This window comes from Crotalus tigris, unplaced genomic scaffold (genome assembly GCF_016545835.1).
Source record: "Crotalus tigris isolate CLP2741 ecotype Arizona unplaced genomic scaffold, ASM1654583v1 scf7180000021948.665609621:419813, whole genome shotgun sequence".
Classification (NCBI taxonomy): domain Eukaryota; kingdom Metazoa; phylum Chordata; class Lepidosauria; order Squamata; family Viperidae; genus Crotalus; species Crotalus tigris.
Genome location: NW_024098774.1, coordinates 380,888 through 399,643, shown reverse-complemented (window position 1 = coordinate 399,643; position 18,756 = coordinate 380,888). Strand labels below are relative to the sequence as shown.

The following is an 18,756-nucleotide window of genomic DNA, read 5'->3' as shown; positions in this document are numbered from 1 at the left end:
CTTTTGCTTCTTCTCTCCCTGAGGCTGCTGAGCTGCTGCTGAGTTTGAGGAAGAACCGGGGAAGAAGTCCCGACGCCCCCACCCCAAAAAACCCCCACCCCCCCCAAAAAACCCCCACCCCACTTTCAGCTGAGCCAGGATCCTTCGTTGTCTTGCTTCGGCCCTCGCGATTCACCCGACGGTGCCCCTCCGGCCAAGCGGGGGAGGACCTGGGCCGGGGTCCAAGCCCGCTGGACTTTGCCTCGCCCCCCCCGCCCCCGTCCCGGGGAGGAGAGCGGCGGAGGAGCCATGGCTGCCGGGGGGGACGGCCGGCCCTTCGACGCCCTGGTGCTGGGCGCCGGGATCCAGGGCTCCTGCGCTGCCTACCAGCTGGCCCGCCGCCGGCTGAAGACCCTCCTGCTGGACCAGGTAGCGGCGCCCCTGCCCGGACGGACTCCTGCCTGCAGCGCTGGCCGGGCCGAGCCCGGGAGGGGGGAGGGGGCTGGAGCCTGGGTGGGCAAGCCGGGGGAGGGGGGCTACGGGGCGGGAGGGCAGCCTCCTGCAGCCTCCCTCCCGGAAAGTGTCCGGAGACGACCTCCGCTCCTCGCCCCCGCAGTTCCCGCTGCCCCACACCCGCGGAAGCTCCCACGGCCAAAGCCGGATCAGCCGCAGCGCCTACCCGCAGGACATCTACCTGGCCCTCATGGCCGAAGCCAAGCGGCTCTGGGCTCAGCTGGAGGCGGAGGCCGGCGCTCAGCTGCACAGGTGAGGAGGGGCGGCAGGTGAGTCTCCCGGCGGAGGCTGGGGAGCGGGTGAGGCTGGATGACCTCTAGGGAGCCTCCGGGTCTGCGCTTCGCTGCGCCGGACCACGCCCATCTCGAGCTACGCTGAAGGCACCCAACTGAGCCCCGGAGAGGTTTCCAAGCCAATAAAGGGGGCCAAGGGGCTTCTGGACTTGCTTTCCAATAGGCAGAGCTTGGAGGGGGGGAGGGGGAGATGAGATCAGCCGTCTGCACATGCCCAGAGAGCTCTCTCTTGGAGAACGGCAGCTTTCAATCAATAAAGGAGAATCTTTGTAACTCAGGGTTGAAATAAGGGGTCCTTGGTGGTCTCTGCGCTGGGTGGTTTCCTTGCAGACGTTTCATGAGCCAACTAGGGAACATCATCAGGGCTAGAAGGGTATGGGGTTTGTGGAGTGTAGGAGAAGGAGGAATAATAATAATAATGATGATGATAATGATAATGATTATGATCATGATAATAATAATATAATACTGATACTACTATAATAATAATAATAATATAAGAATACTAATACCACTACTAATACTACTACTAATACTGCTAATACTACTAATAATATAACACTAATACTACTACTAATAGAATACTAATAATACTAATACTACTACTACTACTACTACTAATAATAATAATAATAATAATAATCAGGTCATGGGTAAGGACTCGATAGGTAGACAAAATGCCAAATCCAGTCTGAACATCTGGCTGACTGTGCGATGATCCATAATAATAATAATAAGAGAGAAATATTTCAAGGAGATTCACTGTCACCATTACTATTTGTTATTGCACCGTTTCCTCTATCAACAATACTGAATAACTCAGGACATGGCTATCAAACATCAAAAACATCTACCAGACTATCCCATCTCCTTTACATGGATGATCTGAAGCTGTATGGAAAAACATCATCTGAAATAGAATCACTGCTCAACACTGTCCGTATATATAGCCAAGATATTGTAATGGAGTTTGGCTTGGACAAATGTGACACACTTACTATCAAACAAGGAAAAATAGTGAAAACTGAAGGAATCAAGATGCCCCACGAAAATAACATTAAGAGTCTGGATGAGGAAGAGTACTACAAATACTTGGGTATCTTCAAGCTGACAACATCAAGCACACTGAAGTCAAGAAAAAGATTAGAGGTGAATACATGAAGAGAGTGAAGAAGATCTTAAAATCCAAACTCAATGGAGGAAATACCATAAAGGCAATCAACCCCTGGGCAATCCCAGTTATTAGGTACACAGCTGGAATAGTGGACTGGACTCAAGCAGAACTAAAAGCAATGGATAGGCAGACCAGAAAAATAATGACAATGAATCACGCCCTTCATCCACGCAGTGACATTGATAGACTTTATCTACCAAGGCAAAAAGGTGGGCGTGGAATGCTACAAGTACATCAGATGGTTGAAGAAGAAAAAATGGCTTTGGAAGAATATCTGAAGAACAATGATGAAGATGCACTGAAATTAGTATATCAGGAAGGCTTACTAACTACTGGAGAGACCAAACGGGCCTACAAGAAAGACCAAATGAAGAACAGAATAGAGGCATGGGAAGACAAAGCACTACATGGCCAATACATTAAAAAAAATAGCTGGGAAAACAGATAATAACAAGACCTGGCAATGGCTAAGAGCAGGAAAATTGAAGAAGGAGACCGAGGGACTAATTCTGGCTGCACAAGACCAAGCCTTAAGGACAAATGCATATAAAGTCAAAATTGAGAAGACAGCAACAGACAGTAAGTGTCGCCTATGCAAAGAAGCTGAAGAAACAGTGGACCACCTGGTAAGCTGTTGCAAGAAGATTGCACAGACTGACTACAAGCAGCGGCATGACAAAGTAGCAACAATGGTGCATTGGAAGATCTGCAAAAAATATAATTTGCCTGTAAGCACAAACTGGTGGGATCATAAAATAGAGAAAGTCATAGAAAATGATAAAATTAAACTGCTCTGGGACTTCAGAATTCAAACAGACAAGCACCTGCAACATAACACCCCAGACTTAACAATTGTCGATAAGAAAGACAAAAAAGTCTGGATAGTGGACGTGGCAGTGCCTGGAGACAACAGAATAGAAGAGAAAGAACTGGAGAAGATAACAAAATACAAAGATCTACAAATAGAAATAGAAAGACTGTGGCAAAAGCCAGCAAGGGTAGTACCAATAGTCATAGGCTCCTTGGGTGCAATCCCAAAACAACTGGAGCACCACTTGAACACCATTGGCATTGACAAATTCGCTATTAGTCAATTGCAAAAGGCGGCCTTACTAGGAACTGCTTCCATCCTGCGACGATACCTGTAATACCATCAAACATCCACATCTGCCTATCTCAGGTCCTGGGTAAGGACTCGATAGGTAGACAAAAACGCCAAATCCAGTCTGAACATCTGGCTGACTGTGCGATGATCCATAATAATAATAATTAATAATAATAGGTCCTCGATGCTCTCTGAGTTTGGTGCTTTTCTTAAAAGATGTTTCATGACCCAACTAGGGATCCACAAGCAAAGGCTTGCCTCTTCGTTAGGATACTCTTTGGGCCTTTAAAACAAACCTGGCATGTGTTGTGTACTAGCCCCCCCGCGCGCACACACACACACACATACACACACAGAAAGACTGTATGCCCAAAACTTTATTTATTTATTTATTTAGAATTCAGCCGATTCTGTACAGCTGTCAATCATATACTAAAAGGATGGATGAAGCACAACCCAAACTGCTAGAGCATTAAGGGTCAAGGCAATAACAAGAAACTGGTGCCAGTTCCTGTGAAGGGGCCATTGTCTCCCACCAAAGGATGGGTGTGTGTGTGTGTGTGTGTGTGAGAGAGAGAGAGAGAGAGAGAGAATGGGTGAATTCAGGGACTCGAGGTGGGGAGGAGTCACCCAATGCACAGAGCTGTGGCTAAGCAAGCAGGTGGGGGCAGCACACATACACACACACACACAAAGACACACACACACAGACACAGCCTTGCCAAATGCACAAAGTGTAACTGAACTCTGGACCGGGTGCCAAAGGCAGCTACGTGGCCTCCCCCTGACCTGGTTATGCAAGTCACCAGAACCTCCCACCACCACCCCGTGATCTCTGACATGGGTTGGTGTCATGTTGCAAGCATGAACGAAGCGTGCCAGGATGTTTCTCTAGATCAGCTTTGCTTGTGGGTTAGTTGGGTGGTTTCTGTCTGCAAGGAAGCCACCAAGCTCAGAGAGCACCAAGGACCCCACAGTCTTCCTCCTCGTCCCTTCTATCCCTGATGATGTTCCCTAGTTGGGTCATAAAACGTCTGCAAGGAAACTACTCTGCTCAGAGAGCACCAAGGACTCCATAGTCATTCCCCTCTTCCTCCTCCTCCTCCTCCTCCTCCTCCTCTTCCTCCTCCCTTCTAGCACTGATGATGTTACCTAGTTGGGTCATAAAACGTCTCCAAAAATCCACCCAGCTCAGAGAGCACCCAGGACCCCACAGTTCTCCTCCTCTTCCTCTTCCTTCCCCCCCCCCCAGAATCCACCCTCTCTTCTAGCATTGCCAAAGTTGTTGATCTCCCTTTACTTTCCTTGTGTACCCCCCCTCTCTTAGAGCAGTGGTTCTCAACCTTTTTAATGCTGTGATCCCCAACCGGTCGTAAGTCGAGGACTACTCAACCGGTCGTAAGTCGAGGACTACTCAACTGGTGCAGCACCATTTGCAGAATGGGACTTCTGGCGGGCTCAGCAGGGCAGAGACAGCCTGGACAATTCCTATTGGCTTTTGAAAGCCAATAGAATTAGACTCTATCCAAGAGAGTCTATTCTATTGGCTTTCAAAAGCCAATAGAATAAAAGGGAGCAGCACAGCTGAGGAAAAGGGGGGGAAAATGGCGGACTGCGTTGTTTGGCGACCCCCGTGAAATGGTCGTTCGACCCCAAATGGGGTCCCGACCCACAGACTGAGAACCGCTGTCTTAGAGGTTTTGAAGAGACTGGACAGCCACTCATCTGGAATGGTCTAGGCCAGGGTCTCCTGCTTGAGCAGGGGCTGGGGCTGGGGGCTGGACTAGAAGATCTCCAAGGTCCCTTCCAGCTCTATTCCCATTCTGATTTGTCCCTCCATTGCAATTCCCTAAAAGCCATTAAGGAAATGGCCATCTTAATGATTTTTCCATCCGGCAGGTTTATCCAGAGGCAGGCAGCCATCCGTCTGGTTAGGCAAAGGCTTTGTCCCAAAGCATTCAGTTGGCCTTCCTGTTCTGGCTGGGGTGGGGGCTTGACCCCCTCCTCCTTGTGGAAGCCCCTCAAATACTGAAATACGGCTATCACGTCCCCCCTAGTCCTTCTTTTCTCTAGACTGGCCATTCCCAAATCCTGCAGCCGTTCTTCCTCTGGTTTCAGTCTCCAGGACTTTGATCATCTTGGTTGCTCTTCTCTGCACTTTCCCTCCAAAGTCTCAACATCTGTATAGGGCAGGGGTCTTCCAACTTGGCCCTTTGATGCCTTGTGGACTTCAACTCCCAGAATTCCTCAGCCAACGTGCCTAGCTGAGGAATTCTGGGAGTTGAAGTCCAGGGGTCTTCCAACTTGGCCCTTTCATGCCTTGTGGACTTCAACTCCCAGAATTCCTCAGCCAGCGTGCCTAGCTGAGGAATTCTGGGAGTTGAAGTCCAGGGGTCTTCCAACTTGACCCTTTCATGCCTTGTGGACTTCAACTCCCAGAATTCCTCAGCCAAAGTGCCTAGCTGAGGAATTCTGGGAGTTGAAGTCCAGGGGTCTTCCAACTTGGCCCTTTGATGACTGGTGGACTTCAACTCCCAGAAGTCCTCAGCCAGGCACGCGTGGTATAGGGTCTGCTGCTCCAGCAGGGGGCTGGACTAGAAGACCTCCAAGGTCCCTTCCAGCTCTGATCGTCCTTCTGCAGCCCCTCTGCCCCGGGGCCCGTCTGCCCCATCCTGCTGCCCAGGGGCACCAAAACGGGGGCCTGCCACAATCACACACCCCCTCTGCCGCAGGCCAAACCTCGCCCTGGTGGTGGGGCACCCAGAGAACCCCGAATTCCAAAGCTACAGGCAGACCATGGAGCGCCACTGTTTGCCCAGCAACCTCTTGAGTCCCCAGCAGTTGGCTGAGCGGTTCCCAGGGATCCACCCGTACGGCGAGGAGATGGCCATGACGGACCCCACAGCAGGCGTCTTGTATGCCAGCAAGGCACTCCGAGCTGTGCAGGTAGCAACTGTGGGTGTTTGGGGGGGGCAGGTGAAGGGAAATGCCCCCCTTTTTCTTCTTCCCTAGTGAACTCTTTGGACAAAAGAGCCCCCTTGTCTATGGGTCACACTTAGGACCCTGGCACTGCAGATATGGATACTAAAATAATGAAGGGGAGATGGATGGATGGATGGATGGATGGATGGATGGATGGATGGATAGATAGATAGATAGATAGATAGATAGATAGATAGATAGATAGATAGATAGATAGATAGATAGATAGATAGATGTAGGTGGGTGGGTGGGTGGGTGGGTGGGTATGTAGATAGATAGATAGATAGATAGATAGATAGATAGATAGATAGATAGATAGATAGATAGATAGATAGATGTAGGTGGGTGGGTGGGTATGTAGATAGATAGATAGGTAGGTAGGTAGGTAGGTAGGTAGGTAGGTAGGTAGGTAGGTAGGTGGTGGGTGGGTGGGTGGGTGGGTATGTAGATAGATAGATGATAGATAGATAGATAGATAGATAGATAGATAGATAGATAGATAGATGGATGGATAGATAGATAGATAGATGAAGGAAGGAAGGAAATAAAATGAAAGAAAAAGAGAGAGAGAAAGAGAGAAAGAAAGAAAGAAAGAAAGAAAGAAAGAAAGAAAGAAAGAAAGAAAGAAAGAAAGAAAAGTCTCCAAGGCAGAGAAGGGATGCTCTTTCAGGATGGCTTTGATTCCATTTCTGCCTTTTGCACCTCCCCTTCTCCACCGGCCTCCTTGCACGAGCAACACTGACCGGCACACCTCCGACATTCGAACTCAGGCCCTGTCCGGATTCCACTCCCCAGCCTGGTCTTCGGGGGCAGGGGTATTCCCCCCCCCCAGGAAAGCTGCACCCCGCTGCACTGCCCCGTGCATTAAGCACCGATTCCTCACCTGAGCCGTAGAGCGTGCAAATGTCCACCGGGGGTGTAGTGGCCGCCGCTGGGCGCAAGCGAAAACTGGGGGGGGGGTGACTGATCTCTTTTTGTGTCCCCCCCCAGGACCTCTTTCAGAGGCACGAAGGGGTCTTGAGGGACGGAGAGAAGGTGCTACAAATCCTGCCGGGGTCAGTGGTCACAGTGAAAACCGACCGAGGGAAGTACCGGGCCAAACGCCTAGTGGTCACAGCCGGTGCATGGACCAATCAGCTCCTGGCTCCGTTGGGGCTGCAGCTGCCTCTTCAGGTAAGTAGGGGACGCCCCCCCAAAGAAGATGGGGGGGTCAGGCAATAATTGGGGCGCAAGGCATCCCTTAAGGAGTATCAGCGCCCCAAATTTCATGGCAAAGCGAGATAGTCGTTAAGTGGGTTTTGCTCCGCTTTACAACCTTCCTCACCACCGTCACTAAATGAACGCCTGTGCGGACTAAGTTAGTCACCCGGTCGTTAAGTGAATCCAGCTTTCCCCATCGACTTGGCGGGTCGGACGGTCGCCAAAGGGGGAATCACTGCCCCCGTCGTAAATACAAGTCAGTTGCTAAGGGTGTGAATTTTGATCACACAAGCGTGGGGATACTCGTAACTGCGAGGACTAGTCCGATGTCATTGTTTCCAATGTCGGTAAAAAAAATAAAAATACAGGGAGTCCTCGACTTAACAAATGGTTCATTTAGCAGCCGTTCCAAGTTACAATGGCAATGAAAAAAAGTGATTTATGACTTATGAAAAATATGCAGGGGGGGGGGAGATGCTCCAGACTGAAAAGCGAATGGTCAGCCGACGGTGTTTTTACAATTACAGAATAAAAGAGTTGGTAAGGGACTTTGGAGGTCATCTAGTCCAGGGCTTTTCAATCAGTGGTACGGGTACCACCTGTGGTCCATTGGCCCCTGGCAGGTGGCACGCGAACATCCTAGAAAAGGGATAGCAGGGGAGGGGAATGAGCTGAACCGGTGGCAGCACCGCACAAGCCTGAGCGAGAGACGGCTGGAGCTGCAGGGCTGTCAGGGCTCAGCAGAAGCGCCAGGATCAGCGCCAGGATCAGTGCCAGGCTCCAGCTGGAGCTCTGCGCTGATCCTGGTGCTTCTGCTGAGCCCTAAAGAAGCACCAATCAGCCGGAAAGCAGCACTGATCCTGACTTTTCTGCTGAGCCCAGAAGCAGCACCGATCAGCTGGAATGTTGCAGCATCTCCAGAGTCTTGTGATTTATATTCAGATGCTTGGCAACCGATTCATATTTATGACGGTCACAGTATCCCGGGGTCATGTGAAGGGACCAAAACCTGCTGCAACCACCCAGCAGACGGGGGGAATAAAAACCAAACACCCCCCACTCCATCCCCGCTGCCAATCCTCAACAGAAATGCTCACAACCATGAAAACCTCGGACAGGAGGAAGAGCGCGGCCAGGTGGGCAGGCAGGTGTCTTGCTCGGCTGTGGCTTGGGGGGCACTTTTTTCATGGCCATTGTCACTTCGAACAGTCACTAAGTGAACTGTTGTAAGTCGAGGACTACCTGCTCTTTATCACTTTTTTCCTTTTTTGGGGGGGGGGTCATCAGGTTTTTGACACCTTGCTAGGCAACTGGTGGTCCTCGGATGTTGCCGTATCCTAAAATTGGCACAATGGGTGAAAAGGTTGAAAAGCCCTATTCTAGTCCAACCCCATGCTCAACACTGGAGTTTTAAGAAGAGACTGGACAGCCACTTGTCTGGAATGGTACGGGGTCTTCTGCCTGAGCAGGGGGTTGGACTAGATGACCTCCAAGGTCCCCTTCCATGTCTGTTATTCTATTATTCTATAGGAGGGAGGGAAGGAGGGAGGGAGGGAGGGAGGAAGGAAGGAGGAAGGAAGGAAGGAAGGAAGGAAGGAAGGAAGGAAGGAAGGAAGGAAGGAAGGAAGGAAGGAAGCAAGCAACCTAGAATTAAGGAGAAACTTCCTGACAGTGAGGACAATTAACCAGTGGAACTCCTTGCCTCCAGAGGTTGTGGATGCTCCAACACTGGAAGTTTTAAAGAAGAGACCGGACAGCCCTTTGTCTGAAATGGGATAGGGTTTCCTGCCTGAGCAGGGGGTTGGACTAGATGACCTCCAAGGTCCCTTCCAGCTCTGTTATTCCATTATTCCAGCAGGAGAGCTTATACCAGGGGTATCCATGCTAGCTGGGGAATTCTGGGAGTTGAAGTCCACACGTCTTAAAACTTCCCAAGGTTGGATACTCCTTACCACTGCTCTGTGAGTCAGTCGTTAAGTGAGTTTTGCCCCATTTTAGGACCTTTCGTGCCACAGTTGTTAAGTGAGTCACTTAAGTTAGAAACACGGTCATTAAGCGAATCCGGTTGCAAAAGGGGATCACGTGACCCCCCAGGACATTGCAGCCGTCATACACGTGAATCAGTTGCCAAGTGTCCAAATTTTGATCACGTGGCTGCGACGGTCGTAAGTCTGGAAAACGCTCCCAAGTCCCTTTTTATTTTTTACGGCGCTGTCGTAACTTTGAACCGTCACTAAGCGAACGGTGCCAGTTTGCAGGACCATCGCAGGATTGCAACGCAGCCAATGCCAGCCAAGCGAGCTGGCAGAGTTGAGTTGGCCTTGCCGAGGTCGATCCCTGCGGTGCCAGGCGTGTCCCGCACCCGTGTCCCGCTCCGAGGGCCAGTGAAGGGGATGCTGAGGTGTGACTCCCCCCCCTTTCTGAGCCCCCCTTTCTCCCTTTCAGCCGCTGCGTGTCCGAGTTTGCTACCTGCGGGCGAAGGTGCCCGGCCCCCGGGGTCTCCCGGGGCTTCCTCCGTGCTTCCTGGGCGTCGGCCTCAACCGAGACGACCACCACTTCTACGGCTTGCGGACTGGCGAGTATCCGGATCTGATCAAGGTGAGCAGGAGGGGAATTGGGGAGGGGTCTGCCCGGTGGTTTCACCTGGGGGTCAAGCGGCACCTGACAGGTGGCGGCATCTTGGCCGCCAGAGGGAAAAGGCCAGGCGCAACAGATCAGCACCAGCGACTTACTCAAGCCTTATTCCAGAGACCATCCAGGACCCCAGAGTCCTCCTTTGCCCCCCCTCCTCCTCCTCTTCGCCCAGCGCACTCCCGTCTAGCATTGATGATGTTACCTAGCTGGGTCATGAAACGTCTGTGACAAAAAAATCAAGCTCAGAGAGCATCAAGGACTCCACAGTTGTTGTTGTTGTTGTTGTTGTTGTTGTGGTTCTTCTTCTTCTTCTTCTTCTTCTTCTTCTTCTTCTTCTTCTTCTTCTTCTTCTTCTTCCTCTTCCTCTTCTTCTTCTTCTTCTTCTTCTTCTTCTTCTTCTCTTCTTCTTCCTCTTCTTCTTCCTCTTCCTCTTCTTCTTCTTCTTCTTCTCTTCTCTTCTTCTTCTCTTCTTCTTTCTCTTCTTCTTCTTCTTTTTCTTCTTCTTCTTCTTCTTCTTTTTCTTCCTCTTTCTCTTCCTCTTCTTCTTCTTCTTCTTCTTCTCTTCTCTTCTTCTTCTCTTCTTTCTCTTCTTCTTCCTCTTCTTCTTCTTCTTCTTCTTCTTCTTCTTCTCTTCTTCTTCTTCTTCTTCTTCTTCCTCTTCTTCTTCCTCTTCCTCTTCTTCTTCTTCTTCTTTTTCTCTTCTCTTCTTCTTTTCTTCTTTCTCTTCTTCTTCTTCTTTTTCTTCTTCTTCTTCTTCTTCTTCTTCTTCTTCTTCCTCTTCCTCTTCCTCTTCTTCTTCCTCTTCCTCTTCCTCTTCTTCTTCTTCTTCTTCTTCTTCTTCTTCTTCTCTTCTTCTTTCTCTTCTTCTTCTTCTTCTTCTTCTTCTTCTTCTTCTTCTTCTTCTTCTTCTTCTTCTTCTTCCTCCTCCTCCTCCTCCTCCCTCCCTCCCTCCCTTCCTCCCTTTTAGCATTGATGATATTACCTAGTTGGGTCATGAAACGTCTGCAAGAAAACAGCCCAGCTCAGAGGGCACCAAGGACCCCACAGCCCCCCTCCTCTTTCTTCTTCTTCTTCTTCTTCTTCTTCTTCTTCTTCTTCTTCTTCTTCTTCTTCTTCTTCTTCTTCTTCTTCTTCTTCTTCTTCTTCCTCTTCCTCTTCTTCTTCTTCTTCTTCTTCCTCTTCTTCTTCCTCCTCCTAGCACTGATGATGTTGCCTAGTTGGGTTAGTGAAACATCTTCAAGGAAACCACTCAGCTCAGAGACCACCAAGGACTCCACAGTCCCTTCCTCCTCCTCCTCCTCCTCCTCCTCCTCCTTCTGCCACACTGCACATCTGTCCAGCACTGATGATGTTCCCTAGTTGAGTCATGAAACGTTTGTAAGAAAACAACTAAGCTCAGAGGGCAATAAGGAGCCCACAGTCTCCTCCTCCTCCTCCTCCTCCTCCTCCTCTTTGCACACTGCCCTCCCATCCAGCCTTGATGATGTTTCCTAGTTAGGTCACGCAACATCTGCAAGAAAACAACCAAGCTCAGAGAGCCCCAAGGCCATTCCTTGACCGTCTGTCCATCTCCCGCCAGGTCTGCTACCACCACGGCTCCCCCGTGGATCCCGACAACCCCGACCAGCATGGTGGGGTCTCCGCTCCGGTGTCCGACCTCCAGCACCTGCAGGATTTCGTCAGCAAGTATCTGCCCGGCCTGGATCCGGAGCCTGCTGTCCAAGAATGGTGCTTATACACGGTAAGGAGGGAGGGGGAACTGGGAGGGAGCGACCCCCATGGCCCCTTGTCTCCCCCTTAAATCTGGACCTCCCTCCCCGGGGTCTCTTTTACCCCGATGCCCCCACCCCCACCCCCAAGCCTGCACAGACCTCGTGAGCTGCTGATGTTTAGCGGGAAAAGTTTGAAAACAAGGAAAACTTTTTCAATAATCAGCAGACCACTTTGACCTCATACAGGCAGTTCTCAGCTGACAGCCGTTCATTCCTTCGTTTCAAGTTATAACAGCCTTGAAAAAAAGCGACTTAGGACCGTTTTTCACACGACTGTTGCAGCAACCCCCGTGGTCACGTGATCCAAATTCAGACGCTTGGCGACTGACTCATATTTATGATGGTCGCATTGTCCCCAGGTTCAGGTGACCATATTTTGCAACCTTCCAACAAGCAAAGATAGACAGACAGACAGATATATAATATAGATGATAGATAGATAGATAGATAGATAGATAGATAGATAGATAGATAGATAGGGAGAGAGATAATATATAGATAATAGAGATAGAGAAAGAGAGAGAGAAAGAGAGAGAGAGAGAGAATAGATGATAGATAGATAGATAGATAGATAGATAGATAAACAGAGAGAGAATGATAGATAGACGATAGAGAGATGATAGATAGAGATGTAGATAAATAGAGATAGAGATAGAGAGAGAGAGAGAATGATAGATAGATGATAGATGATAGAGATATAGATGATAAATAGATAGAGATAGATAGATAGAGAGAGATTAGATAGATAGATAGATAGATAGATAGATAGATAGATAGATAGATAGATAGATAGGGAGAGAGATAGGGAGAGAGATAACAGAGATAGATAAAAAGAGAGAGAGAAAGAGAGAGAGAGAGAGAATAGATAGATAATATAGATAGATAGATAGATAGATAGAGAAACAGAGAGAGAGAATGATAGATAGAGATGTAGATAAATAGATAGAGATAGAGAGAGAGAGAGAGAGAATGATAGATAGATGATAGAGATATAGATGATAAATAGAGATAGAGATAGATAGATAGAGAGATTAGATAGATAGATAGAGAGAGATAATAATAGATAGATAGATAGATAGATAGAAATAGAGAGACAGATAGATAATAGATAAAGATAGATAGATAGATGAGAGAGAGAGAGAGAGAGAGAAAAGCAGGCAGGCAGATAGGCAGACAGACAGACAGATAGATAACCTCATTGTCATTTTTTTCCTGTGGGCACAATGGCACCCATTAAAAATGAAATTCAGTTGCTTCCCCTCAAAGTGTACACATACATAACACACATTTAAAACACGCTATATACAACATATGTATAGCATATAACATGGTCGTCAATAGAGGATTACTTTGCATTGTGTAGCTTTTAAAATTATTGCTCGCTTTCCGTCCTTATGCTAGTCTGTGCCTGCAATAAAGATTGATTGATTGACTGACTGACTGATTGATTGATTAGGGATGCCATTAGAAAAGAAGAGCCCCCCCCCTCCTCCTGTTGCCTCCATTAATACAACCCCCCCCCCCCTTTGCTCACCCAGCTCAAAATGTGGCTGGCTCAAGAATTCTGGGCTTTGTAGTCCACGGGTCGTAAAGTGGGCCTAGTTGCCCACCCCTGATCTATGGTGTACCAGGGGTCCCCCCCCCCAGACTCCCAGAAGCTGACTCCCACCCCTTGGAAATCTAAACTTGTCAAATCCTCTGACAACCTGTTTTGTTTTTTTCTCCCGTTTCCCATCCCCCCTCCAGAACACTCCAGATGGAGACTTTATTCTAGACCGGCACCCCCGTTTTGAAAACATTGTCATTGGAGCCGGGTTTTCAGGTAAGTTGGGGGTGGGTGGGAGGGCCAGAGAAATGGAGTAGAGGGGTGATCACTCACCCCAAATGGACTCATTTATCCTGGAGTCTATTGTTCAGGAGCTATTTGTCATGTAAATAGTAGTAGTAGTAGTAGTAGTAGTAATAGTAGTAGTAGTAGTAGTAATGGTATAATAATAACAACAATAATATTAACAACAATAATAATGGTGGTGGTGATGATAACAATAACAATAATAATAACAATTGAGAAGACAGCAACAGACAGTAAGTGCCGCCTATGCAAAGAAGCTGAAGAAACAGTGGACCACTTGGTAAGCTGTTGCAAGAAGATTGCACAGACTGATTACAAGCAGCGGCATGACAAAGTAGCAACAATGGTGCATTGGAAGATCTGCAAAAAATATCATTTGCCTGTAAGCAAAAACTGGTGGGATCATAAAATAGAGAAAGTCATAGAAAATGATAAAATTAAACTGCTCTGGGACTTCAGAATTCAAACAGACAAGCACCTGCAACATAACACCCCAGACTTAACAATTGTCGATAAGAAAGACAAAAAAGTCTGGATAGTGGACGTGGCAGTGCCTGGAGATAGCAGAATAGAAGAGAAAGAACTGGAGAAGATAACAAAATACAAAGACCTACAAATAGAAATAGAAAGACTGTGGCAAAAGCAAGCAAGGGTAGTACCAATAGTCATAGGCTCCTTGGGTGCAATCCCAAAACAACTGGAGCACCACTTGAACACCATTGGCATTGACAAATTCGCTATTAGTCAATTGCAAAAGGCGGCCTTACTAGGAACTGCTTCCATCCTGCGACGATATCTGTAATACCATCAAACATCCACATCTGCCTATCCCAGGTCCTGGGTAAGGACTCGATAGGTAGACAAAATGCCAAATCTAGTCTGAACATCTGGCTGACTGTGCGATGATCCATAATAATGATAGTAATGATAATGATAATAATAATAATAATAATAATAATAATGGTGGTGGTGGTGATGATGATGATAATAACAATAATAATAATGGTGGTGATGATAATAACAATAATAACAATAATAATAGTAATGGTGATAATACTAATAACAATAATAAGAACAACAATAATGGCGGTGATGATGATGATGACGATGACGGCAACAACAACAACAACAATAATAATAATAGAGTTGGAAGGGACCTGGGAGGTCTTCTAGACCAACCCTCTGGTTGGAAAACGGTCACGTGGCTTTCTTCCAGTGGCGTTCCAACACAAAATGGTCACTAAAGGAATGGGTTGCATGTCAGGGACTGTCTGTAAATCAAATGGGGAAGAGAGGGAAAGGAAGCGAAGAGGGGAATTATGCCTCAGTTTCTCCCTCTTGTCTCTTCCACAGGCCACGGGTTCAAGTTTGCACCGGTCGTGGGAAAAATCCTGTGCGAATTGAGTCTGGGGGAGCCTCCCACTCATGACCTCACCCCCTTTCGGCTTAGCCGCTTCCAGGGCCCCCTCAAAGCGAGCTTGTGACCTCCCCTTTTTGGCAGAGGAGAAAACGTTTCACAACGGTCCATCTGAACTGGCTCCATGACACGATCTCCGCATATCTGCTGGGGGAGAGCAAAGCTTTCTGGGGGTGGCAAGCAAAGATCTATTAGAATATATTTTGAATTATAATATGGAAGTTGGCTTGAGATATAAGGGATATTATGTGTTAGTAAGTGATGATGATGATGATGATAATAATAATAATAATAATAATAATATAGTAAAGTTGGAAGGGACCTTGGAGGTCATCTAGTCCAACCCCCTGCTCAGGCAGGAGCCCCTACACCATTTCAGACAAAGGGCTGTCCAGTCTCTTCTTAAAAACTTCCAGTGTTGGAGCATTCACAGCTCCTGGAGGCAGGTTGTTCCACTGGTTAATTGATGAGGTACTAGGATGAGAAATAGAATATATTTGTGAAATATATCTGTGAAATAAGATAAGCATGTATTTAACTAAGCAATATGTGCATTTTAGATATGATAACTACTATGTAATGTAATAGAGTAAATTTGGGCTACCCGAAGATCTATAAATATTATAGATCTTAAAGGCTAAATTGGAGCACTGTAATTGAAATTAGGTAAAATTCAAAAACAGGACATGATAAGTATAAGTAAAAATATATTGATAAATGTCTTAATTGATCGTGTTATAACAACAACAACAACAACAATAATAATAATAATAATAATACAACAGCAGAATATACAAGAAAGAACTGGAGAAGATAACGAAATACAAAGACCTACAAATAGAAATAGAAAGACTGTGGCAAAAGCAAGCAAGGGTAGTACCAATAGTGATAGGCTCCTTAGGTGCAATCCCAAAACAACTGGAGCACCACTTGAACACCACTGGCATTGACAAATTCGCTATTAGTCAATTGCAAAAGGCGGCCTTACTAGGAACTGCTTCCATCCTGCGACGAGATCTGTAATACCATCAAACATCCACATCTGCCTATCCCAGGTCCTGGTTAAGGACTCGATAGGTAGACAAAATGCCAAATCCAGTCTGAACATCTGGCTGACTGTGCGATGATCAATAATTAATAATAATAATAATTAATAATAATAATAATAATAATGTTGGAAGGGACCTTGGAGGTCATCTAGTCCAACCCCCTGCTCAGACAAATGGCTGTCCAGTCTCTTCTTAAAAACTTAAAACTTCCAGTATAATTAGAAATGTATTAACTTGATTGTGATATAGTAATTAAGGGAAATAGGGAGGGAAATTTTGATGATGTAACCTGAGATGTGTACAAAAGATTTTGTTATTGGATTTTTGACTACCCAATCACCATGTTGCTTCCTAATGATTGGGATGTAAAATTGGAAAATTAATAAAACTTGTTTTATAAAAAAAAAAAACTAGCTTGTGAGCTCCATTTTTGGCAGAGGATCAAAAGTTTCCTGCGGCAGCTTCTGAACTGGCTCCATGACATGATCTCCGCATATCTGATGGCCAAGATCCTGAGAGCTGCTGGGGGAGAGCAAAAATTTCTGGGGGTGGCAAGCCAAGGGCTCCTTCGTGACTTAGGCCCCCTCAAAGCTCCCTCCCTGTCAGCCCCCCCAATCTTTATTGTTTTCCCTGAATATGTGGGGGGGGGAATATTTACTTCCACTTGGGATAACTTCTGTTTTCTGTTTTTCCCCTCCCACCCCTGCCTCCACTTGAGAGTTAGAGAGAAAGCAATGTGATATGTAATTTTGAATATAAGCAAGAAGGAGACTATTGAGTGATTAATTAACCTATTGTTTATGATCATTAACTATTACCTATTATTTTTTGTTGAACACAGAACCCAGACATTATGCGGTTTGCTAAATATTGAGAGCATTATTAGGAAAAACCCCAACCCCAACCCTAATCCTAACCCTAACCCAAATTCCAACCCCAACTCCACCTTATTCCTATAAAAACTAACAAAATCTAGACTAGATGACCTCCAAGGTCCCTTCCGACTTTATTATTATGATTATTAACAACCTGCCTCCAGAAGCGGTGGATGCTCCAACACCGGAAGATTTTAGGAAGAGACTGGACAGCCATTTGCTTGAAATGGTGGTAGGGTTTCCTGCCTGAGTAGGGGGTTGGACTAGATGACCTCCAAGGTCCCTTCCAACATCATCATCATCATTATTGTTGTTGTTATTATTGTTATTATTATTATCAACCTGCCTCCAGAAGCTGTGAATGCTCTAACACTGGAAGTTTTAAGAAGAGACTGGACAGCCATTTGTCTGAAATGGTGTAGGGTCTCCTGCCTGAGCATGGGGTTGGACTAGATGACCTCCAAGGTCCCTTCCAACATTATTATTATTAATAACCTGCTCTCCAGAAGCTGTGAATGCTCCTTCCAACACTGGAAGTTTTTAAGAAGAGACTGGACATCCACTTGTCTGAAATGCTATAGGATTTCCTCCCTGAGCAGGGGGTTGGACTAGATGACCTCCAAGGTCCCTTCCAACATTATTATTATTATTATTATTATTATTATTATTATTAATAATAATAATAATAATAATAATAATAATAATAATAATAACCTGCTCTCCAGAAGCGGTGAATGCTCCACACTGGAAGTTTTTAAGAAGAGACTGGACAGCCATTTGTCTGAAAAGGTATAGGGTTTCCTGCCTGAGCAAATGGTTGGACTAGATGACTTCCAAGGTCCCTTCCAACAATTACTACTACTACTACTACTACTACTACTACTACTACTACTACTACTATTTTGGTAGGAGGAGGAAGATTGCTGGTTTAACTATACCGTTTAAGTGGGATTTCCCCCAGATCTCGCCTTGACTTCCCTGCTGTCACTAACCCTCAATAAAAGTTCCTTTTGAGACAATGCCTGGAAAAGAGCTGATGTAATTCCCATCTTCAAAAAAGGGGAAAAAAAAAGGACCCAGGAAATTACAGACCTATCAGCCTGACCTCAATACCTGGGAAGATCCTGGAAAAGATAATCAAACAACGAATCAACGAACACCTAATAATAATAATAATAATAATAATAATAATAATAATAAAGTTGGAAGGGACCTTGGAGGTCATCTAGTCCAACCCCCATTACTAAAAGCCAACACGGGTTTGTCAAAAATAGATCATGCCAGACAAATCTTATTGCATTCTTTGACCAAGTGACAAAATTAGTGGACCAGGGGAATGCTGTGGATATAATTTACTTGGACTTCAGCAAGGCATCTCACAAAGTAGACCACAACCTACTATTTGACAAGATAGAAAAATGCGGGGTAGACAGCATCACCACCAGATGGATCCGTAGCTGGCTGACCGGCCGTACTCAGCGTGTGGTCCTCAATGGAACTGCATCTATATGGAGGGAAGTGTGTAGTGGGGTGCCCCAGGCTCTGTTCTGGGCCCAGTACTCTTCAACATCTTCATCAACGATTTGGATGAAGGGATAGATGGGGAACTCATCAAATTTGCAGACGACACCAAGCTGGCAGGAATAGCCAACACTCCAGAAGACAGGCTTCAGATACAGAAGGATCTGGACAGACTTGAACACTGGGCGCTATCTAACAAGGATCCTACATCCCTCCTCCTCCTCCTCCTCCTCCTCCTCCTCTCTGCAAACTCTCTCCCTTCTAGCGCTGATGATGTTCCCTAGTTGGGTCATGAAATGTCTGCAAGAAAAACCACCCAGCTCAAAGAGCACCAAGGACCCCACAATTCTCCTCCTCCTCCTCCTCCTCCTCCTCCTCCTCCTCCTCCTC

At 46.7% G+C, this 18,756-nt stretch overlaps 1 protein-coding gene across 1 annotated transcript; it reads left to right on the top strand.

Moving 5' to 3' along the window:
- Positions 1-262: 262 nt before the first annotated feature.
- On the top strand, positions 263-15,306 carry PIPOX (pipecolic acid and sarcosine oxidase). The gene is made up of 8 exons (XM_039319036.1): positions 263-408; positions 596-744; positions 5,797-6,010; positions 7,037-7,219; positions 9,692-9,844; positions 11,460-11,621; positions 13,399-13,474; positions 14,858-15,306. Exons 1-8 carry the CDS (start codon positions 289-291, stop codon positions 14,986-14,988), a joined length of 1,188 nt encoding a protein of 395 aa, XP_039174970.1. The 5' UTR covers positions 263-288; the 3' UTR covers positions 14,989-15,306.
- Positions 15,307-18,756: the final 3,450 nt, after the last annotated feature.